Genomic DNA, 24,112 nt, shown 5'->3' with positions numbered 1-24,112 from the left:
TCTAGATGATCATTTGATCATTTTCATTCTATTTTATCATAGAATAATGACGTATTTGGTATCTTTTCTATTATTTAGATTAGTGTATTGTTTTGTTTGATTATACTATACTATTATATATGATCATTAATAAACTTTAGAGTATCCACTATGTATAGATGATCTATATACATCTATGAAATAAAAATCTAGATTCTTATATAGTCACAGTTTTTGGCCAGCTCCGACACAGTCAGACCCAAAGGTGTCCCTTCTGGGGAAATGGAGAGACACCGTCCATTGGCTGATGGCGGGCAAGCAGCGCTGATTGTTCCCCTTGGTCTTTTGTTCCCTGTTTCTGTTTCCTTTTTCTGTCCCACATTCCCACTTCTTTCCTCCTCTAAGTTTTGGCCCTTGCCAAAGGCCGGGAACAATTGCTGGTTACAGCTAGGCTTTGGTGGCTTTGGCCGTGCACATAAGGCAGGCGCTCTCTTGGTGCGAATCCTCAGGAGCGGCAAAGGTCATATGCAAGTAGGGCTCAGTGCGGATCTGGGTGACTTGTTTTGGAGATGGAAATGATACGAGGAGGTAGAATCAACCTTGCCATGGCCCTGCACCTGCTGAGGAGGCGGGAAAGGCCGTGGGACCTGGGCCGGAGTCTTTGCACACATCCTCTTCTCCTTGAAGGACCAGATTTGTACGACAGCTTGTTCTGCACAGTGAAGGGCAGTGAGGCCGATGGTGCTAGAGAGGTGCAGGTGCTCTTCTGGGCCTCAGGGAAACAACATGGGGCCGAGAGGCCTCTGCTTCACTGCAGACGTCATTCTGTGCTTAGGCCTTGCTGCAGCCAGGGGCAAGAGAGCTGAGAGGCCCAGCTGATGTTTTTCTCAAGCAGCCCCATCAATTCTCTGCTGACTTCAAGCAGCTCTGCAGCACATCTGGCATTCAGCGCAGTGAGCGAGCACTGCAGCACATTGCCCAGAGGTTGTGGAGTCTCCCTGAGCGCAGATAGTCAAGAACCATCTGAAGGCAATCCTTTGCAAGGCGCAGCGGGAAGACCCTGCTGGAGTAGCCCTGGCCAAGATGATCCCACCGGTGCTCCTTCCAAACGTTAACTCCTCTGGCATTCGCAGATCTGCATCTTTGCACAAGGTGAAGCTCTCCGAGGGAAAGTGGAGTCTGAGAAAGAGTTGGGGGCAGTCGCAGTCCTGGTGCTAATGGGAGTCTCTCTCACAAGGCCCCTGGGCACGGCCTCTTCAGCTCCATCAGCTTTGACTCCCCGAATGTTCTTTTGCTCTTGAGGAAAGGTGTGGCAGCAATTCCCACTGTCTGTTGAGCAGTGCCCTCCCCACATTCTGCACGCTCCGGTCAGCGTCAGCTGCAGCCCAGGGAGCAGATTGTGCCCACAGAGCCCAGAGAACACAAAATGGAATCAGAGTATTTCCTCTTGCGTGGTCCCTGATCTGTGTAGCCAACCCGGTCATCCGTGCATGCAGTGCTGAGGAGACTGTTGAGATGACACCGCTGCTGCTGCTGCTGCTGCTGCTGGCAGAGTGCTGCTGCACAGCATTTTCCCTTCCCTCTCTGTGTCCCACACTGTTCCTTCTTTTCCCCTGTACAATGAGGGGCTTCTCTGCCGCCAGCTGCCGGCCCCACAAGCACAGCTCTAAGCAGGAGAAGCTCTTTCAGTGCTCATCGTTCAGGGTTCGTGTGAACCGCTTTCGCAGATCCACGTACTCACTCATCGCCTGGGAGTGGGCAACGGGATCCATCACCAGGTGGTGGAAGAGATTGCACATCTCGGCCATCTGCACCTCTGGGGGCAACCTGATCTCCCCAGGAAGGCTCCGGTTGCCCACGATGAAGTGGTTGAGGCATCTCACTTGCACGCAGAAGCGCAGGCCCTCGCTGATATCCACCAGTCGCCTGACAAAATCTCTCCTGCGCCACCGTGACACGGGGATGATGGACAGGAGGTGCATGACAATGGTCTTGATGGTGTAGGTGGAAAAGCCTGAGCCCAGCTGCAGACGGCTGAAGAACTGCAGGCATTTGAGGTGCAAGCTGTCAGGGGGGGCCTGCCTGGCGATGGACTTGAAGAACTTCATCTCTGCCACGGCGTAGCTCTCAGGCCATGTTGTGCTTGGCGTGCAGGCCTCCCTCGGCTGGCTGCTCACAAAGATGTCTGAGTCGCCTTGCCGCACCCCAAACAGCACCTCAATGCGGAAGCTTGCTGCGCCGTTGCTCGCCTGGAATTGGCAGGAGCGTCTGGAGGGCAGCAGCACTAAATGCCAATTGTGGGACTGAGGCAAAGCTGGCCAGATTGCTCTCACCAGTTGGTAGAACCAGCGGGCAGTTTTCTGCACGTCGAGGTAGGAGCCGGTGCACAGGGTGTGTAGGAGGCTGGCATGCTGATTGCTCCGCAGCTCCTCCTGGGGCTGGTGCAGGAAGCACAGCATCTTCTCACCCTGCTGCTCCCTGCTGCAGGTGCACTCCAGCTGCACGCGGACACGGAAGTTCCTCCCGCGCCTCTGCCCTGCAGTGTCCAGCTCCAGCTGGAAGGAGTGGCCTCGGGGAGGATTCATGGGTACCAGCACACGGTACACAACATCCTGCTCACGGGGACTCCAACCTTCGAAGGCACTGCCCACCCCGATGGCTCGTTGCAGCACCGGGTAGAAACTGTTGGACAAGACGTGGCCAAAGTAAATGGCAAAATTGTCCATCAGGTTGGTTGTCCACTCACAGCCTTCCTGCAGGTCCTCTACAGGCCACTGGATGCGCTCCATTGCAATCCTTCCGAAGTTATCTTCACCCTCGTCCTCTTCTTCTTGGACTCCATTTGCAGCATCATTGTTGTTTTCTGCATTTGCAGCCTCACGGACAACTTCATTTCCAACATCGTCTTCTTCATTTGCAGCAACATTGCCGACTTGCTGTACATTGCCATCATCATTGTTGTCTTCCTCCCGATTGGCATCATTGGCTTCTTCTTCTTCTTCATTTCCAACATCTTCTTCTTGGTTTGCATCCGCATTTCTGACTTCCTCTTCATTTGCACCATCATTTTCTTCTTCACGTTCCTCTCTCCTCAGGCTCCTTTTCCGCCAGATAAACCATAGGGCCAAGAGAAGGAGCAGGAGCCCAGCAAATTCCCAGACCTGCCAGTGCTGCAAGGCAGACCACGGCAGGTCTCCCCAGGCCCCTCCACTCTGCCTCAGCATAAGCTGCTCCACCTCCCGCTCCAGAAGAATCCTCTCCACTTCCTGGTGCATCGCATGCACCTCCATGCTCAGACGCCTCGCCTCATCCAAAGCATCTCCTGCGGGCTGCGGGTACGGGATAAGGCTTTGCAAGAGCAAGAGCCAGAACAGCCAGTGACCCATGGTCTGCAGGAGGATGGAGAGAAGGCCTTGAGTGGGCTGGGGAGGGAGGCAGCTGCCACTGGGGGCAGCAGGGACGGCAGTCACAGGCATCTGGGGCCAGGAAGGACAGGGCCCCAGACAGCTGGCAGGCAGCAAGGCCTGTCCCGCTGCCCCAGCAGCAGTGGCACCGTGCCCTGCCCCAGGCTCTCCCATGAGGGGCTGTCCCTGCATGCAGGGGGACAAGCCAGCCTCGGGTGCAGCGTTTCCGCCCCGGCCCTCGTCCCCAGCCCAGCCTCCCCGCCACGTGTGCACTCACCGCTTGCCCAAGCAATACAGGGCCAGCGTTACCTGCTGGGGCCTTTTAGAGCTGCCCCCATTGTGACACGTCGCCCGGGATGTCACAGGGGGCACAGCACAGCACAGCCAGGCCAGCAGCACCCTTTGTCTCCAGCCCAGCTCAGGCACTCAGTGTAGCCTGAAGCAATCAAAGGCTGGACACACACAAAGTGCAGACAGGACTGCAGGTCAGGTAGGCAAAGAACTCCAGGTGTGGTTTCTGTGAGAACCTTCCAGAAGGGTTATAGCTGCAGCTTGAGAAGCTCTTTTGCTGACACAATTTGCAGTGGAGTGGAAGACCTGACCCTAGTGGCTCCATGGGTGTGGTCCCTCTAAAGGGCCTCTGTACCTTCACTATGGTTTAGGAGGAGTATCCACCCGCTCACACACACAGTCTGTGCATGAACCAGAGACAGAGGGGTGAGAGGGGTTCTCTGCATGCAATTCCGAGGCCTTTAGTGGCAACACACCCGAAGGGAGGCAGAGGCAAAAAGAACACCAAATCAAAAGCCCGTGCCAGTTTGATCCCAAAAACTCCCAAAGGCGGGCAGAGCATCCAATAGCAATAGTCTGAGGGCTAGGGGGCAGAGGCAAGGTTGAATGACAGAACAGGGGCCAATGGGGAAAGGGATGGGAGGGGGGAGAGGGCCAGTGACCAGCAGAATCTAGACAAAGGGAGAGCTTTCTAGCACAGTGTTGTTAGGAGAGACCACTTTTAGGGAAACTTGAGGGGTGTGACGTGCACTGAGCCCCTGCTACATCTCCCCCTAATTTACTTTAAAAGGAGGCCTCCCCCAATTACTTGCAACTAACTAAGGTGGGAACCATTCTTCCCCTTTCTGTGAGCGGGGAAAGTGGATTTTGATTTTAGCAGTGAGCATCCAGGGTTGTGGCGGTATTGGAAACAACGAATGGATGGCAGAACAACCAGAAACACCCCCAAAGCCTCAGGAGGGAAGCAACCCCTCCCCCGAGTTCCCAATGTCCCAACAATTCCCGAGTTCCTTTTTGACGGTGCTGGATGTGGTGGACCTTTCTGGGCTACCGAGGCTGCTATTTCCATGCTCTCATCAGCCACAGCATCCGCAGCCACAGCAGCGTCTCTGGGTACTTGCTCAGGTTAGGGACATCTAGGAGACGGCAGGGTGACAGGTGCCGGGTTCCATGGGGGAGTTGGGGCCGATGTCTCTGTAAGGGTCTCAAACAAGGATGTTAAGGATCATGGCAAGATTATTGAAAGGTCGAGTCACTCGAGAATACCTGAAACTGGAAATGTTCATTCTCCCTTTATCAATTTCCCTTTTCCATCCCCCCTCTTCAAAAAAGAAGGTAGGTACAGGGTATAGGAAGGGGAAGGGTTTATTCGGGCAGGGAAACCATGAGGGAAGGTCAGGGGGGTTCAGGGGGATTTTAAACTGAAACAGTCTGGAGGGGCCCCAAATTAGATGTTCACGTGGCTTGTCACTTGGCGTCGCCGTCGCCTCCAGGCGGCACTAGTCTCGTCTTTGTCTGCTTCAGGGTCAGGGTTATCTGTGTTTTTTCTTGTGTCTTCGGGGGCTGTTGTCAGTGGTCCAAGGTAGGGCTTGATATTCTTTCCCAGCACCCATTTCAAACCTGCTGGTGTGGAAACACAAGCATATCCCCTCCCCCAGGTGGGGAAAGGGTCCCCGAATTTGACAGCTCTCTGGATCCTTGACCAGCACTGGCGGCTGTTCCTTTAATTTGGCCTGTGTGGCATTGGTAAAGTGTCGGAACACTGGGGGAGGGGTGGGTTCTGAGAAGGAGTGGTTTAAGAAATTGATGGTAAAGAGAGCTTTGCAGAGTCTCACAATGGGAGAATCAACCTCTGCACCTCCGCCTTGTTGGTCAAGGACCCTCTGGAGAGTTTGGTGGGTCCTTTCAACAATAGACTGTCCTGTGGGGGAGTGAGGTATGCCTGTGGTGTGCTGGGTGCCCCACTGACTAAAGAAATCTTGCAAATTATTAGAAACATAGGCAGGACCGTTGTCCGTTGTCACTTCTTTGGGCACTCCCAGGGTGGAAAAGGCAAGGAGAAAGTGTTTTATCACGTCTGTTGCCTTTTCTCCCGCAGGGCAGATGCAAAGATGGCTCCAGAGAAAGTGTCTACTGACAAATGGACGTATTTCAGTCTCCCAAACTGGGGGACAAGGGTGACATCTGTCTGCCACAATTGGCAGCTGCTGAGGCCGTGGGGGTTTACCCCTGTGCCCAAAGATGGTACCTGGTACTGTTGACAGCAAGGGCACGTCGCTACAATTGCCCTTCCTTCCTTCCTTCCTTCCTGCCTGCCTGCCTGCCTTCCTGCCTGCCTTCCTGCCTGCCCTCCTGCCTGCCTTCCTGCCTGCCTTCCCTACCTTCCCTACCTTCCCTACCTTCCTTCCTTCCTTTCCTTTCCTCCCTCCGTCCCTCCCTCCCTGCCTCCCTCCATCACATGTGAGGGGGGAGTGGGAGAGATTTAGGATAAGGTTTTGGCTTTCTACTCTTGTCCCTCCTGAACGTTTGCAGCGATTGTAGGCTGCAAAAGCAGCCTGTTTGTGGAAAACACATGGAAAACCTGCAGAGATTTATTCTTAAATTGTTGAGCTAGCTCTCCATTCTCAATCCTTCTGCTTTGTTTTGCACTTTGATTACTCTCTGTCTATTTGGTCCTTGTCTACTGAAACTGATAAACTCAGGTGGAACAGGGAGTAAAAGAAACAGAACCATGAAATGGGGAAAGAGTTGGTGAGAATCCTTTGAAAGAAATGGCACTGGTCTAAGAAGCAGGGACATTCCCTTTCTTCCTGCTGAGAAAAGAAAAGTGGAGTGGAGGACATCCAGATTTCATAGCAAAAATCCCCACGTACACTTCTTAGGTAGAGACAGTAAATGCTGGCCCTGGGCATCTGCTCCAGGAATGACAGTGGGGAGGAAGACAACCTAGTCCTGTGTCTCAGCTCATGCAAAGGGCCCGTCCAGGAGCAGCACAGGGAAGACGAGGAGCAGCAAGAGCACGGGCCTGGGCTGGCTGAAAGGGGACTCCTGGGCCCATGGGCAGAGTGGGGGTACATGAAAACCATCAGGGTCACAAATTCCTGCCTCGGGACCCTTCCAGGACTCCTTGGGCATTAAGCATCTGGATAGGACACCAGGACTGGTGCTTCCAGGCCGAGCACCACCCCTTCTGTTCTGCACAAATCATCTTTCAGTGCCACAAACATTTCTCAGCCTTTTCAGAGTATTTCTGTAGCATCGTGACAGACACTAAATAAGAAAGAAAAAGAGGTCTGTATGGTTTCTCCAAGACCAAAAGAAGTGATTTCTATATGCAATTCACAGCCCAAAAAAGCCATCTATTGAAATAAATAATAAGTGATCAAATGGATCCTGTAGGGTATAACTGGATTATATCCAGAGAAAATGTAAAATACGGCTTTGGAAAGTCATTTTTAAAGCTTTAAGTACACTTGCATTTTTAGGGATAGCCATTCCTCAGGCCTCTGTCTTGCAACACATTCTCCTGGCATCCCCGGGAAATTCTCAACTCCACAGACAATGCCTGTCTCCGGGACTTCCCTGCCAGCCACCAGGTTTCTTTTCCTGGGCACTGTATTAGTGAAAGTTCAGGCAGAAAGCATTCTGCTGCTTTCATCTGTGCTCCTGAGAAATGAGGCTTTTGTGAGGCCCATTTCACTTTTCTCGGGGAAGAACCCCAGGCCAGCTTGTGTCACCTGAGCTGTGCTTTCTTCTCGCGCTTTCCTGAGCCTGAGGGTGCTGCAGTGTGCACAGGGTGAAGCTCTAATCCCAGCTGGCTCCATCTGGCTGGGCAGGCTGTGTCAGCCACCTGGAAAAATGAACGTCACAAGGGCTAAAGAGTGCAAGGAAACCTTCAAAACAAAAAAGCCACAGTGACACAGGCAGAGCTTCAGCAGCACCAGCTGACGGTGTAAAATCCCTTAAACAGATGATGTAAAGCTGGAATGGATTGATTCCAGCATCCCAGTGCACCATCTTCTCAGTACCTGCTTAAAACGTGGTTAAAACCTGGTCCAGGCAGCGCTCCTCTGAACCTCTGGGAACACCAGAGCCCATAAAACACCTGCCAGGCCTCACCAAATCCCAGGCTTGCTCACAGAAAACCACACTTTGATTAAGCAGCACATTTAGAATTTTGCCACTTGTCCTCTTATGTTCTGCGTCCTTGAAAGTGGAAATGTGGCTGGAATTTACTTCATTTTGCAGCTGTGGGAGGGAGGAAGTTACTACCAGGTTGCTTTATTGCACAGAGACTTTTAAGGGATCAACACTGGAATGCAACCATCACATGCAAAGGTTCTGCTTGATAGCAAGTATCCAGAAACTGACAGTCAAAGTAAGTTCCATGGAAACTGGAAACCTTGGGAACTAAATGCAGAAAGGGCTCCTGGAAGGCCTGAAAACCCAGTATTCATCTTTCTGGAAAGTCCCCTTCCACTGGCCGCATGGACCAGCAGCCAACTTGTGGGAAAACAAGATGGCAATGAGGGACAAATGAGCTGCATTTCATGAAGAAAAGCTACTTCTCTTTAAAAGGAGAATGAGATCGATAGAGCAAAACCCCTTGGGTCTTTCCCCACTTCTTAGAGTCTTTTAGATCCATTTGATGTTTGGGTTCTTTCTGGGACTAAGGTCTGCACAGAGGTCCTGCCTACCTCTATTTGAGCACAGCAGGCTCACCTGAGGTCAGAACTGGCCTTGGAACAGCAGTGGCAATACACCTCTTTCCAACTGACTCGATTCCAGCAATGTCCCAGCAGCAATGGCTGTGCAAGGCTCAGAGAAACAAACCAGAAGATGCCATAGCTGTGCCAAAAGCAGCAGCCTGAAACATTCCTAAAGGAGAAGTGCATAATTGGGATGGAATTAAGAGTAGCTTCCATTCCATTGAAATAGAAGCCTTTTCAATGGGCATCATGAACACAGCGTCTGAGGCTTTGGGGACACTGGCATGGCACCACGTGGCACAAGGTGCAAGGGCCTTGGAGTGTCTGAGCAGTGTGACACTCAAAGTGTGAGTAGGCAGGACATCCTGCTCAACAAAGATCACTCTCAAATCCAAAGCCCAAGAACAGCAGCACAGAGAGGAGATAAAAACCCCCTGCGGGGAAGGGGAAAGCAGCATAAACCCCTCAGCACTGATTTCCACAGACCACGGCCATCCCTGCTGACCAGGTGTGTGTGGTATTTTATAGCCACAGATGCTGTAGAACATCAGAGTTAAAGATCAACAGCTCTGCATGTGTAGGGACAGTGTTAAATCATGGACTCACAGAGTCACAGAATCCCTAAGGCTGGAAAAGATCTCTGAGATTATCGAGTCCAAGCTGTGCCCGACCCCCACCGTGTCACCCAGCCCAGAGCCCTGAGTGCCACGTCCAGGCCTTCCTTGCACACCTCCAGGCATGGGGACTCCGAAAGCTCCCTGGGCAGCCCCTGCCAATGCCTGACCAACCTTTCCAGCAAGAAATCCATCCTGATGGCCAACCCGAGCCTCCCCTGTAACAGCTTGAGGCCCTTTCCTCTCATCCTGTGCCTTGTTCCCCGGGAGCAGAGCCCCGGGGACCCCCAGCTGGCTGCCCCCTCCGGTCAGGGAGTTGTGGAGAGCCAGAAGGTGCCCCCTAAACCTCCTGGAGAAATCCAGGCTGAGCCCCTGCAGCTCCCTCAGCTGCTCCTGGGGCCCCAGACCCTTCCTCAGCCCCGTTCCCTTCCCTGGACATGCTCCAGCCCCTCCAGGCCTCTCTGGCCGCCAGAGACCCAGAACTGGACATGGAATTCAATGGACCTCAGCAGTGCCCAACACATGGGGGTGATCACTTCCCTGGCCCTGCTGGCCACACTACTTTTGATCCAGGCTAGGATGTCATTGGCCCTCTTGGCCTGGGATCTAACCATTGCTATCAAGTTCTCTGCTAATGAATGGATTTAGCACAATTTGGGTTTCAAGTTTAAAAGTGGCCTGATTTGTTCACCCTCTAAACACTGCCATGAAAGCAATCCCTGCATCTCTGATCAATCTCCATATGTTCACTTGCAAAGGGTTGGATAGCACAGATTGCTGTTCAGAACTCCATGCCCAGCTGACATTTACCGTAGGTTCACCCTGTAAGCTCCGGTTCTATGGCCTGGCCATTCAATACCTGTTACTCTAGGGTTTAAGAGCAGAATCATTTGGTTTCTGATGCAGCTGCAGCCCTGACAGGCAGGTGACAAACAAGGCCACCTGGCCAGGCCCACTCCTGCCAAGGACTGGCTTTTGTGTCAGAGGGGGTTTTTACAAAGACTACAGGCAGCAAAATGGGCATTTCAGCTCCAAGAGCAAGCAGATCCATTCATTTGAAGAATTTCTGGGCCTGAAGTGGAGCCACAGGAAATGCATGCAAGCAAGTCAACCTTCTCAATGCATCCTTTTTCTAAAGGAGGAAACTAGGCCTGCAAAGGTGAGGTGCCTGCTGACAAACAGGGAAAGGCTGGATGGTTTTTGGGGAGACATATGGAATAGTCCCCAACTAAAAAGTCCTTTCCCCACAGCAGTTAAAATGTGGTATCACTCTTGGCCAGGAGCCCCTTTTGGCCACCTGGAACTGCTGCTTGGCTGCTCCTTGGCTTGGCTGCATGCCACCAGGGAAAGGCTCAGCTTCCAGGCCACACTTGTGTCCTCCTGCACTGCAGCATAGTGTGAGCTTCCGTATTTCTGTGGCTACACAGACATCAAATTCCTCATTTCATGGCACAAATCCCCAGGGAAATACTGCCAGGGCCTGTTTATTTCTTCAGGACAAACTACTGCTCCTGGACTCTCAGAAGTCACAAGCCCACTGCAGCAAGAGCAAAATATACACCTCATATGTACTTCTAATGCAAGGGACAGCATCATCATTTAAGTTATTTCCACAGTTTATCGTCAGTTTAAATGAGGGATCAGCCATCAAGTAGCTTGGACGGCTTTCCTTGGAGTAAAAGCACCTTGCATGGTGCCTGTTGTTCCCCTGGAGTGATTCTATATGAACACCCAGCAGGGAATCTAGAGACGTATTCCTTAGTCTCCTTCCAGCAAGAATAATTGTCAGAATTGTCAGGGAAAATCTGCCGTAAAATACCTGTGGAAATTCAAATGAACACCAGCAAAGACGAAAGCACAACTGGCTCGGCTTTGACAAAGATGCTGTAGAAACTGGAAGTGACCAAAGTCATCCTGCTCAATGAATGAGGACCAAAGCTGCTCTGGGCCGCTTGTGCTTATAAATTCAGCTGCAAATAAAATGGGATGTCAAGCACTGCATGATTTCCTCACAGTAAATCACAACAGCTACCTATGAAGCACTGAGTAAATAAGCTTCCAGGAGACTTCCAGGCTCATTGTCATGCCTGATTTTTAAAGTTATCCGGAAACCCTTTAGATACCTTAGAGATTTCTATCTCTCTCTATCTCATCAGCTTTTCATAAGAGATCCCCTGCAGACACTTCCAGGGCACACTTTAGGAGACATCCTTCTCCTGTTTATGCCCATGCAGCCCATGGCATTGCTGGTGATTGACAGGTGTTGTAAACAGGAGAAGTCCTGTTCCAAGGCACCCCTCAGCACAGGCTTCCCCACACAAGCCACAGGGAAGGCATGGTGTTAAGAAGGGACACTTGTCTAGTGCCAGTGCCTTCACCTCTCTGCCTGGGCCTGAGGGAGCCTATGTGTAAATCACCAGCCGGTGATGAGGACTCAAGGTCCACAACAGGCGCATTTCTGAGAGTTTGAGCTTGGACCAGCCCTGCTCCAGTCTTGGAGACCAAATACCCATGAAGGGCTGGAGTATTTCAGTGTCTCTTAGGCTTTAGTTGCATTCAAATGGTTTCCTTTCCCAAGTGATTATCAGCAAAACACTGAAAAGCCTTTCAAGTGTGCCTTTTCCTTTGGTACCTTTTACCTAAGAATACCACCACTGGTTCATCACATAAAAGGTACAAACTGCTGAAATGCTGTGAATTGCTGTGAAGTCTGGGCTGAAGCTGGGTTTAGATGTGACTCTGGTCAGGATGCTCTTAGGGCCAGCTCTGAAGTTATATCAACTGATACTGTAAGCTTGACTTAACAGTGGCACTGGCTAAGGGAGTCAGTCTTTACATGCTTAGGAATATTTCACCTCACTGCCTGCTGCTTTTATGGGCACAGGTGTAGTTACAGGTGCTTGAGGCAAAGCACAGCGGGCAGATTCCTGTTTCCCATTCCCACCTTCCTGCAGGACATTGGCAGAACATGGTTGTTTCTGTTACAGAGTGGTTTTCACAGGCTGGACTCCCTGGGCTTGCATTAGAAGGAAAATAAGGAGGGTCACAGCGGCACTGGGATAAATTCCCAGCCATGTCTTAACTCCAAAGGGGTGCTGCTTAGTCATTCAGGGCTAGATTAAATGGATTTATAGGTTCTAAGACAGTGTCTTGCTACCACAGGGAGCCTGACACCCCAGGAGCTCAGGCTGTGCCCACCCACTGCCAGCCCAGCCCCACCTCGCTCCCCCACATCCCAGGCAGGCAGACTCCACTGAGGAAAAGTCATTGCTTCTCAGTTAAAACAGGCGTGCAGGTTAAGAAACAAAGACAAATGAAACCAACTCCTCCCGCTGCCCACACTCTCCTCAGGCTGGAGAGTGAAATCAGTGGATTTGCTACAGCTTTAAAAAAGTGTGTTTTCACATCATGCACAGCTGTTAAATTGTAGAAGGCATATCACTGCAGGGTAAAATTTATTTATAAATGATTACAAGTTGTAAAGAATTGTGGAAAATGTTCCAAACAAATCCAAGAGCATAATTTTCTTTGTTTCTCTTAACTCTGATAATTTCACACTCACCAGAGAATTCCCTTCTAAAATCAGGAGAGAGGGCTCACCGAAAAATGCAGAGGCTGTTGCACACGTGACGTGTGCAGCACTAAGTTTAGGATAAGTGCGATGTGAAAATTCTGGACTCGTTGGGAAATTGATTTCCCTTTCAGCATAGTTAAGAATGCCATCATTTGCCCCTTTATATTGCAGAGCAATATAAACACAGGAGAAGTCACATGGTTCAGGAGGCAAAGGAAAAAACTCCAGAGATGAGCTGTTGGAATCCAGTTTCAAAAGGGGCTGAAAGGCTCACATAGCTCCAATTTAAACTGGGAAATTCCAAGAGGAAATGATGCTGACTATTGCAATTTAGGAGGGTTTAGATGGGCTATTAGGAAGGAATTGCTCCCTGTGAGGGTGGTGAGGCCCTGGCACAGGGTGCCCAGAGAAGCTGTGGATGCCCCTGGATCCCTGGAAGTGTCCAAGGCCAGGCTGGATGGGGCTTGGAGCAGCCTGGGCTAGTGGAAGGTTTCCTTGCCCATGGAAGGGGGTGGCACTGCATGGGCTTTAAGGTCCCTCCCAAGCCAAAGCATTCCATGATTCCGTAAGTCTCTGGTTCTACAAATTACTGTGAAACCTTTCCCATCAGTGTAGAGAAGTCAAGTCCCTCCTGCTTAGAGATCCTAAGGATAACATTTGATGTGTTTGTGTCATTTGTTAGAATTATGTCATGGCCCTGGAACAGAAGGAGATTCCTCTAAAACAAAATACTGGCATCTTAACATCTTTAAATGTAAAAGTTTTGTGTGTGGCATCTACAAACAATGACTGTGAATGAGGCTGCATGTCACACTCTCCAGTATTAATTGCTCCTGCTGGGGTCCATGTTCCCCAGCTGCTCCTCATCATCTTCTGATTGATGAGTCATCTCTGGCTCTTTTCCCCTGCCCACAGCTGGTCCCTTGTGTAACAGCCTCCTTTTGTCACTTATTTGCTTAGGTGTTTTTGAAGGAATGTGGGCTGCGATTAATTTATTGATGTGTTTGTCTGCCCCAAACTGTACCTCCAGTTGAATCAGAAGCTGTTCCTCCTCTTTTGTCCACACTCGTTTGTGGGCTCCTCGGGCAGAGGTGCCCTTGGGGCGGGATGCAGCAATCCTCTTCTGGCTCCTGATAACAGGATGAGCATGTCTTTCGTGTTGTCCCAGGCCAATCTTTGTCAAAAAATCCCTTCCACATACCTCACAGATCCACTCCCCTGCTGGAGCCGTTTTTGTGGCTCCCCTGCATTTGGGATAGTGACAAGCAATACTGTGATGGTTCAGACTTTCCTTACCGCAGCCGGCACACCGAATACAGATCTTTCTTTTCATGTGGGCTCTCTTCAGGTGTTCAATCAAGTCCAACACACGGTCCGCCCGGGTGCCACAGCATGGACAGGATGGATTTTGGTCGGGAATTGTCACCGTCAGGATGTCCTCCGGGGCCGAATCCGTGCTGTTTGCTGGTCCGCGTGGGGACGTTCTTGCTGTGCCATCCTTTGATTCCTCATCGTTTCTTCCGCTGCCGTTCTCTCTGACCACCAGGAGGCAGCTGTTCTTTCCCATGTTGTGTTTAGGTGAGAGATCTTCCTCTACCCCCATGTACTAGTTTGAAAGCAAACCAGTGAGAGACTCCAAGTCAGAACTGCAATTGAATAGGAAAATTAAAATAAATGCAATAGTGCAGAAACACTGACAGAGTCAGGACACAACCTGATGCCCTGTCCGTCAGGGTGGTGGGAGCAGTCCGATTCAATGGTGGCTGCAGTCCTCCTGAAGTGATAGATGTGGTTCTGTTGAAGCGGTGATCCTGTAGAAGGGTCTGGCCTTCCTCCGAAGGGCCAGTGGTGGTTATGTAGCTCCTGTGCTCTGGGAATCCACTAGGAAAGGCTGGCTGTGGTGCTCCAAACCTCAGATTACATCCAGGTAGGAATGCTTGGCTCCTCCCCCTGGGCGGAGGATCTCCCAATGGGCTGATGTAATTTTATGAGTCATGCAGTGTGGCCTTGATGGCCCATTAACAGAACATATGCCCTGGAGGGAGTTATCAGGGATGTGTCATGGAAGAGATAAAGAACACTGCCCCACCTGGTTTTAACAGATGGTGATACAATACATCCTTTTGCTTACATCTTACATTGCAACCTAAGACAAGCAGTTTTAAGAAAACTGAACACCAAAACAACACATGGTGCCCCCTCTCAATCCACACTGAGAGCTTTGTAAATAGGACATTGTCCAAGTTCCTGGAACACATTCCAAGGCAAAGTAGCCAGCCCAAAGCATCCTGCTACAGCTGCCAGTGGTCTCCAGACTGCTAAAGAGCCCTTGGCTCAAAGGCACTCCCAGGGCTTCCATCCTCAGTCCCACAGGGCTACAGGCTTCTAAAGAGCCCTGAGTTCACCTGCACTCCCAGAGCCCTCTGGGCTCCTAAAGATCCCTGCAGCCACCCACAGTCATAGGGACTGCATGGTGACATCACATTTGGCGCCATCCTGCTCCAAAGCAGAGAGGTCAAAGAGAGGCAAATAGGCCCCACGGCGACTTCTCAAGGCTTTTTGGGCTGCTAAAGAGACAAGTTACCAAGGAGTGTTTGAGATTGCTTAAAGAATCACTGGCAAAGGTATGGGTAAAAAAAGGTTCATTATAAAAGTGACAGCATAACAAGCCTCACTCTACTACTTACACAATGGTTAAGGCACAGCGAGGAAAAGCAACAAACAAAAATCCAAAGCCACTCAACCCAAACTGAAAGAAAGTGAAAATTTTATCTGTCTCTGTGTGTGTGTGTGTGTGTGTGTGTGTGTGTGAAAGGAATAGAAAGGGTAAGGATAAAAAAGAATGTGGCCAAGAGGCTTGATAGCATTTCACTTGATAGCATTTCAACTTAGCAACATTTCACTTGGTAACCTAAGTTCAAATTACAATTTAGCGGAGGAGCAACACCGTACTTCAACTACACAACACTTAGAACTGACCTGAAACCCAGCACCTCAGCAAAGGACCCACACAGGCTTTACCACAGCACAAGAGCAACTTACAGGCCTGACCTCGGGACAAACCTAAAGCACTTCAGTGTCCAGGGGAGCAGCTCCTCTCCCGCCTTCCAGAGAGCACATGCACACCTGCACACACACAAGCACACAAAGAGCCTGCACAAGGTACCTGTGAAAAATTCCCCTCCAAGGCACTGAAATACTCCCTGCAGATGCCTTGGCATCTTCTCACCAAAGGGAAAAGGCCGAGGCCTCCAGGAGTGGGGGTGTCGGCCAACAGGAGCCGTCGTCCTTCAGGGATCCCCCGAGAGCAGCCAAGGGGAGAGTTCCCGGCTCACAGGGGCCCCACTCACAGGGACTTTGCTGCTCACCGCTGCTGCGGCCCAGCACAGCTCCAGGGGGGCTCCTTTGGCACCCCTGGGGTGGCCTTTAGTCACAACAAGGTTTCATCCTGGCCCCACTTGCGATCTGCCGCTTTCTCTGCTCACAGGCCCTCCATGCTGACATCCCATGTCATCCTGGGGCTCTTTCATCTTCCAAAGACATCTGAGGGCAGGGCCACTCACAGTGACTCCGTGGCAAAACCAGAGGTGTCTCTAGGTGCTAAGGAGCCCTTTTGGCAACTGCACTCCCCGGGGTTCCATGGGGACATCCCAGGGCTCTCTATGTTCCTAAGGAACAGGCAGGGGAAGGGCAATCCCAGGGCCTCCAGGGTAACATCCCAGCAATCTCCACGCTGCTAAGGAGCCACGATGTCACAGGAACTCACAGGCCATCTACAGTGACATTCCAGAGGGCTCTCTGCTGCTGCCGGAGAGCACTGATGTCACAGGCACTCACACTTGGCCCCCGGAGACAGTCCAGGAGGTTCCATGTTGCCAAACAGCTGGGATGTCACAGGACTCACAGGGGCTCCATGGGGACATCCCAGGGGTCTCAAAGGCTGCAAAAGAACCATGAGGACTCGTGCTGCCACAGGGCCTCCGTGGGGACATCCCGGCCTCTCCATGCTGCTAAAGAGATGGGATGGCACAGGAACTTTAACATCACTTAAAGAATCATGGGAAAGGTATCAGGAAATCAGGAAAGAAAGATTTCATATCAAAGCCACAGCAGGACAAGGTTCCTTGACAAGCTTCACTCTACTACTGACACAACGGTTAAGGCACAGCGAGGAAAAGCAACAAACAAAATCCAGAGTCAGTCAATCCAAAATGAAATACCATGAAAATCATCTGTGCATGTGTGTGAGTGTGTGCATGTCTTTGTCAAGATGCTATAAAGAGTAAGGATAAAAAGAACATGGCCCAAAGGCTCAATAGCACTTCACTTAACTAAAAGGTAGCAACATTTAAACTTATAAGTTAAACTTAACCATTTAGCAGTGGAATAACACTGAAAAGCTTTTAGACTCAACCATACTTCAACTTAAACAACACTTAACCTAGAACTGAACTCAAACCAGACACCTCAGAACAGGACCCATACAGGATTCACCATACCTCTATAGTAACTTTACTTACAAGCATAAGTTACTTACAGTTGTAAAGCACTTAAAGATCCAGGAGAGCAGCCCCTCTCCCACATTCCAGAGAGGACATGCACACCTGCACGCAGTGTTTACCATTCAGGCACAAACAAAGTTTCCAAGGCTGTTAAAATAAAAAAAAACCAGGAACATGTTAGACAGCACCAGTTGCTGGGAGTGCACATTGTTTTTGATAAGCTCAAGAGTAGCTCAGCCAAGCTGCAGTTTGTCAAGGCCGAGGCCTAACCAGCATTTCTCAGATCATGGGGAGGCTGAAAAATGGGAGGGAAGGGGAATGCACCACCACAAGCCATGAGATCACACCTGATCACAGGCCCTCCATGCTGACATCCTGTGTCATCACAGGTGTTATAAACATATATTATATTGGCTTCTCACAAAGTATAAAGGTAGATATTATATAATGTTAGAAATGCTTTTTTGCATTTGCTGTGTGGATGTAGTTTTCTCTCTTTTTAGCAAGAATGTTAGCAAGTGTGAGCAAGTAAGATACCCTCCAAGGGAACAGAGGATGAGGCCCAAGGAGCTGCTAATCAACACTTTGTCCAGGGAACAAAAGGGCCCAAAGGCTGCTCCGCCCAGAGAACAGGTGGCCAGGAGAGTCTGAGACCCGTTATCACCGCTCTGCCTGGGGGGCAAAGAGGCCAAAGCTGCAATCAGCCCTGACTGTCTGGAGAATTAAGAGATCCACCCTACCATCAACTCTTACCTAGCGGGCCCAACCCCAAGAATCAAGAGAAATAAAACCACAAGGCAGAAGACTATGCATGCTCTAAAAAGGCGGAACCAAGGAGTGGCCATGCAGAACAGCTCCGGGAAAAGTTTGAATATGAATGAAGAACAGACAGTAAAAGTGGTATAAAAAGGACTCACCTCTGGCATCAGGTGTGCTCTTGGCAGAGCGCCAAGGCACTCGGCCATTACCCCTTTGCTTTATTTTATGTGTCTCTTATTGTCTTTATATTAAACTCTTTAAATTCTCACAGGAGAGTGAACCTCGTTTTTCACAACTGGGGGCTCGTCCCGGAGCTACACCTCGCCTCTGAAAAGCGTGGGAGGATTCAAGAAGCAAGGCTAAGGCGCCTCCTGCCCAAGTTGGCAGGAACCTTGCTTAGCATCCTCTGGCGTGATTTGGTGGAAGCAGGGCAACACCCGGAGGACAAGAAAGACACAAAAATAAAGCAAATGAAAGAGAGCGCTCTCGACAAAAATCCCACAGACACTGGAAAAGAAACAGGACTGGTAAGTATTGTCCAAAGAAAAAGGGGGTGGTTACGGGAGATGAGTGTGTGTGAATGAGACGCGGGCTGGTTGCCCCCAGATCTGCGAAGCGAGTGTGGCAGTCTCTGAGTGCTGCGGTTCCGTCTTGTTCACGAGAACAGCGGCCAGCGAGGAGACGAAGTGAGAGATAAGAGGAGTGAAAGAATCTCCCGGGGTGACTGGGACGGGGTCCCAGGGAAGGGGTTGCAAAGTGGGAGCTACCCCCCCCCCCCCCCATATGCTGGGTTGAGGAAAACTCCAAGAGCACCCAGGGCCTAAAAGTACCCCAAGAGAAGTTGGGGGTTTGGATGCTAGCAATGCTGGGTTGAGGGAAATCCAAGAGCACCCACAATCCTAAGGATTATATCATACCCATGGGTGGATACTAACAAGTGACTTGAAAGAGGTACCTTATTATTCTGTTGTGAGTAGGAATGAGTGAGTGAACAAATATTAAAAAGAGTGAATGTGTGAATGAAAAACTGTGTAATTAGAAGTTAACTTTGTTTTTGGGGAAGGTGGGCTAAATTTTTTTTGGTTTTTTGTACTGTGAAAAGGTGGGTAGTATTTTACAGCAGTGAAGATTAGTGTTTTAAAGGAATGAATTAGTATTTCAAAGGGAGGGATAAATTGGTATTTTGAGTAATAGAGAACTCCTTGAAAAATGGGGCAACAACCTAGTAAATTAAGTTCAAACTATAAAAGGGTGCCAGAAGATATACCCCAAGACAGTCCCCTCGGGGTCAAACTCGCAAACTGGGAAACTGATCCTTCTACAAAAGGAAAAGATAAAGTAAAAATGATTCAATTCTGCATGAAAGAGTGGGTAAAAAAGGAAATCAGATCCGATCATGTGTACTGGCCAAAATATGGGTGTGATGAGGCATGGATTTGCCAGGCTCTCAATGTATTTGTAAATTCAAAAGAGCCATCTCACCCTGAGGAGAGAGAATATGCTTCTTGCTGGACAGGAATTACAAAACCTCTGGGAACCAAAGTCTTTAAAATTTCAGAAACCGCAGAGGAAAAGCAAACAGAAGAGAAAAAAGGCTGAGACCCTTTAGAAGTATTGCCTCCGCCGCCAGCACCAGAAGCTGCCCTCCTCCCCCTGGCTCCGGGGCTTTCCCCCGCCAGCCCCCCCTCCGCCCGCACCGGGGGCCTTTCCCCCGGCAGCCCTCCCGCCCCAATGGAGCTGGGGGGGAGCCCTGCCCCCGCCCATGCCGGGGATCCCACCCTTCCCATATATCTCGGGAATCCCAGCACCCTCAATTGAATCAAGGGAAAGGTCACACGTCCCGGCTTCAGCCCCCACCTCTCCTGCCTTGAGAAACCCGGCTTTAGCCCCGGTGCCCGCCTCCTGTGCTCCGGAATATCTGGCTTCACTGCCATACCCCACCCCCACCCTCTGCACCACAGAATATTCAGCTTCAGCGCCAGACTTTGAATCTGCCCCTCCTCCCCAGGGCAGTTCGGTGCTTTCTTCCCGAATCAACCCTCTTCTTAACGAAGGAGCACCATACCAGAATACAGGAGGTGCCATTAAGGCTCAGAGGCAGCCCAACAAGCCCTCCATTGCTAAACAAACAGAGGGAAGCCGAGAAATTCATTTATTTCCATTAAGAGAAGTACCTATGGGAGGAGGGGGAACAGGCTTTGTAAATGCTCCTCTAACCTCTACAGAGGTTAGGAATTTCAAAAAAGAAAGGATTATTAGAAGACCCCATAGGTACAGCTGAGCAGTTGGACCAGTTCTTAGGTCCCAACATTTTCACTTGGGAAGAAATGCAATCAATAATGAAAATAATATTCTCCCAAGAAGAAAGAGAAATGATTAGAATTGCTGGAATAAAAATTTGGGAAAGAGAAAACCAACAAGGTCCACCCGGGGATCAGAAAATGCCCATTACACCTCCTAACTGGAACCAAAATGATGAAGCTGGGAGGGGACATATGAATGACTATCGTAATTTGATAATCAAGGTAATAAAAGAGGGGGCACCCCGAGGACAAAATGTCAGAAAGGCCTTTGAGGGGCAGCAAGGGAAGGAAGAAACCCTGACTGAGTGGCTGGAGAGGCTCCAAAAGAATATGAAACAATATTCTGGGATAGACCCGGAGTCCCTAGCAGGGCAAGCCCTGCTAAGAGTTAACTTTGTCACTCATGCCTGGCCAGATATTAGAAAAAAATTGGAAAAAATAGAAGACTGGTATGAGAAACCATTACAAGACCTAGTAAGGGAAGCTCAAAAGATATATGTCCGGAGGGATGAAGAAAAAGCCAAAGTGGAAGCAAAGATCATGATAGCCACTATGCAAGAGAGTACCTTCCAAAAAAAATCTAAAGCCCTCAGGTAACACTCCTAAACATTCCAGATTCAGAAATGGTGGAAAAGAGAAAAATAAAACCTCAGCACAATTAAGGTTCCAAGAACAACCCAGGGATGCCTGTTTTTATTGCAAGGAAGAAGGGCATATCAAAGAGAATGCCCCCACCTGAGGAGGGATCTGAAAATATTTCAAGAAACACACACAGAAGAAAAATAGGGAAGTCATGGGCTCTGTTTTTTGGGGGATAAATACCATCTGGAGCCTTTGATAACTTTAAAAGAAGGCCCCCAAGAGGAAGTATTAGAATTTACAGTTGACACTGGGGCAGAAAGGACTTGTGTGATGAATATTCCAAAAGGGTGTGATGTAAGTAATGATATGGTAAAAGTAACAGGAGCAAAGGGGAAAGGATTTAAGGTCCCTGTCATTAAAGATGTGGTTATTGAAGGGGAAACAAAAATAGGGATAGGGGATGTTTTGTTAGTTCCTGGGGCTGGCAGCAATTTATTGGGAAGGGATTTACAAATCCAACTGGGGATTGGAGTCATACCAGAAGAAGGGAAAATGACGGCCAAAGTGTTAAAACTTAGCCAAGAAGATGAAAGCAAAATTAACAAAGAGGTTTGGGCTGGGGAAGGGAATAGAGATGGACTAGATATTGACCCCATAAGGGTCACAATTGAAAAAGAAGAATGTCCCATTCGTGTACATCAGTACCCTATATCTTTAGAAGGGAGAAAAGGCTTAAAACCAGTGATAGAAGAATTAATAAAGGATGGGACACTAGAACCTTGTAAATCCCCTCATAATACCCCTATTCTCCCAGTAAAGAAATCTGATGGAAATTACAGATTAGTGCAAGATTTAAGAGAAGTAAACAAAAGAACACGGGCCTGCTACCCTATGGTTCCTAATCCCTACACTCTTTTAAGCAAAGTTCCACCTCAACATCAGTGGTTTAGTGTGGTGGATCTTAAAGATGCCTTTTGGGCCTGCCCACTGGCAGAGGAAAGCCAAAATATTTTTGCCTTTGAATGGGAAGATCCAAAGACAGGGAAAAAGAACCAACTGAGGTGGACTAAACTGCCACAGGGGTATTGTGAGGCCACTCCTGGCAGTGGCTTTCGTGGCTGAAGATGCACTTCTGGAGTGTGACCAGGGTGAGGAGGCTCAGGGGCTGCAGCACCTCCAACCCCACCGGCCCCCCGCCGGCTGCCACTGTTGCCACCCCCCACTTGGCCTGCGGGGATGGACTGCATCAGGGAGGGAACAGGGAGGGGACAGGGACAGGGACAAGGGATGGGGACCGGGGGGGGCATTGGGGGTGGGACAGGGGGCAGAGTTGGAGTGGGGGTGTGGGACAGGGATGGGGTGATGAGCGAGGGGTGGGGTTGGGGTTTGAGGGCAGGTTTGGGTTTGGGGTATGGGACAGTAGAGGATTTGGGGTACAGGACAAGACTCGGGGTGCAGGACAGGACTCAGGGTGCAGCAGTGGGTACAGGACAGAGTTTTGGGTGCAGGACTCAGGGTTTGGGATGCACGTCAGAGTTCAGGACTTGGGGTTGAGGTCAGGATTTGGGGTGCGAATGGGGACTCGTGCGCATCTCGGATCTCTCACGAGCAGCACGCGGGTGCTCTGGTTGAAGATTCCCAGGTAATTCCGAAGCACAGTCCCCGTGGAAGGCGGGCGTCAGGAGTCGCCGGTGCCGCGCCCAGCGCTGCCCGCGGCTCAGCAGCAGCCCCTCCCCTGGGGGGGGACACCGGGGTCCGCCAGGGGCACCCACGGGGGTTGTCCCTGTCCCCTGCTGCCCCTGACCCCTGTGACACACCCAGATCCATCCTGGGGGCACCCAGAGGGGTTGTCCCTGTCCCCCGGTGCCCTGTCCTGTGTGACACACCCGGATCCACCGGGGGTACCCAGGGATTCTGCCCCCAAAACCTGCTGTCTCCTCCCCTGTGACATCTGTACCCACCAGGGGCACCCAGGGGGGCTGTCCCTGTCCCCCGCTGCCCCTGACCCCTGTGAGACACCCAGATCCATCCTGCGGGCACCCAGGGGGTCTCTCACGTCCCCCACTGCCCCTGTTACACACCCGGATCCATCTGGGGAGGCACTCAGGGGTGCTGTCCCCACCCCTGTGACACCCAGCTCCATTCGGGGGGCAGCCAGGGGTGGTGTCCCCACCCCAACCCCCCCCCCCCCCCCCCACTCACCCAGCCAGGGCTTGAGGAAGCTGTAGAAAAGTTCGTCCTTGGGAGCCACAAAGGCTGTGGGGGACAGAGACGGGGTGGGCAGGGGTTCACTGGGGTGGCATCAGGTCCCCTGGGTGGGGACACTGGGGGTGGGGCCCCCCTGTCTGCACCCATAACCCTCAGGTGGGGACCCCGGGGTGGGCACCCTCTCCCAGCACCCATGGCCACTACATGGGGGGCAACCAGAGGCTGGACATGGTGACACCTTTGGGTGGTCTTGGGGAACCTCAAGGACAGATTGGTGGCCACTATAGGGTGGCGTTTGGCCTGGCCATGGTGACGCCTCTGAGGACCTGTGGGGTTGGGTTGGTGGCCACTGCCCGGGCACTGCCAGGTCTCTGTGCCAGCTGTGGTGACACCCGTGGGTGGCCCTGGGGACCCATTGGATGTCCCATGTCCCACCTGAGGCACTGAGGAGTGGCCGGAGGGTGCTGGGGTGGAAGAGACGCAGGACAGGCAGCCAGGGAAGTCCCCACCAGAGGCAGCCGTGACGGTACCGGGCCACCAAGGCGTCCACCTGCTGTAGGCCTTGCTCCGTACCCTGCCCCTGGGGACAGCAGCGGACATGTGTGTCATCAGGGGCACAGACAGGCTTGGGGACACATGTGTCTTCAGGACACTGCCAGCCCTGGGGACATGTGTGTCTGCCTCCTCTGTCCCCTCACAGGTGCCACTACCCCATTCTCACTGTCTCTTTGCCAGTGCCACAACCCCGTCCTCACTGTGCCCCCAAGTGCCACCACTCCATTCCTCCTGTCCCCTTGCCAGTGCCCCCACCCCGTCCTCACTGTGCCCCCAAGTGCCACCACTCCATTCCTCCTGTCCCCTTGCCAGTGCCACCACTCCATCCTCACTGTGCCCCCAAGTGCCACCACTCCATTCCTCCTGTCCCCTTGCAGGTGCCACCACCCCGTCCTCACTGTCCCCCCAAGTGCCACCACTCCATTCCTCCTGTCCCCTTGCAGGTGCCACCACCCCAGGTGCCACCGGCCGTGCCCTCACCATGCCGGTGTGTCCCAGCAACCAGTTGCGCCAGGGTGGGATGGGGAACTTGTTCAGCTGGCGACAAGTGGCCCGGAATCGGGTGACAGCCACCAGCGCATCCCAGAGCCACCGCAGCAGCAGGGCCACCACGAAGGTGCCCAGGGCCACCG

At 51.3% G+C, this 24,112-nt stretch overlaps 1 protein-coding gene across 1 annotated transcript; it reads right to left on the bottom strand.

Moving 5' to 3' along the window:
• Positions 1–363: 363 nt before the first annotated feature.
• LOC138102172 (inositol 1,4,5-trisphosphate receptor-interacting protein-like 1) lies at positions 364–23,450 on the bottom strand. Its single transcript, XM_068999910.1, has 3 exons — positions 23,361–23,450; positions 17,109–17,220; positions 364–7,524 (listed from the first exon to the last, which is right to left on the bottom strand). The coding sequence occupies exon 3, from the start codon at positions 3,573–3,575 to the stop codon at positions 1,665–1,667; it is 1,911 nt and encodes a 636-aa protein (XP_068856011.1). The 5' UTR covers positions 3,576–7,524; positions 17,109–17,220; positions 23,361–23,450; the 3' UTR covers positions 364–1,664.
• Positions 23,451–24,112: the final 662 nt, after the last annotated feature.

Source organism: Aphelocoma coerulescens, unplaced genomic scaffold (genome assembly GCF_041296385.1).
Source record: "Aphelocoma coerulescens isolate FSJ_1873_10779 unplaced genomic scaffold, UR_Acoe_1.0 HiC_scaffold_63, whole genome shotgun sequence".
NCBI lineage: Eukaryota > Metazoa > Chordata > Aves > Passeriformes > Corvidae > Aphelocoma > Aphelocoma coerulescens.
This window is presented reverse-complemented; position numbering and strand designations above follow the sequence as displayed.

Coding starts and splice junctions, on each gene's coding strand:
- LOC138102172 (XM_068999910.1), bottom strand. CDS start 3,575: ATGCAGGGACAGCCCCTCATGGGAGAGCCTGGGGCAGGGCACGGTGCC.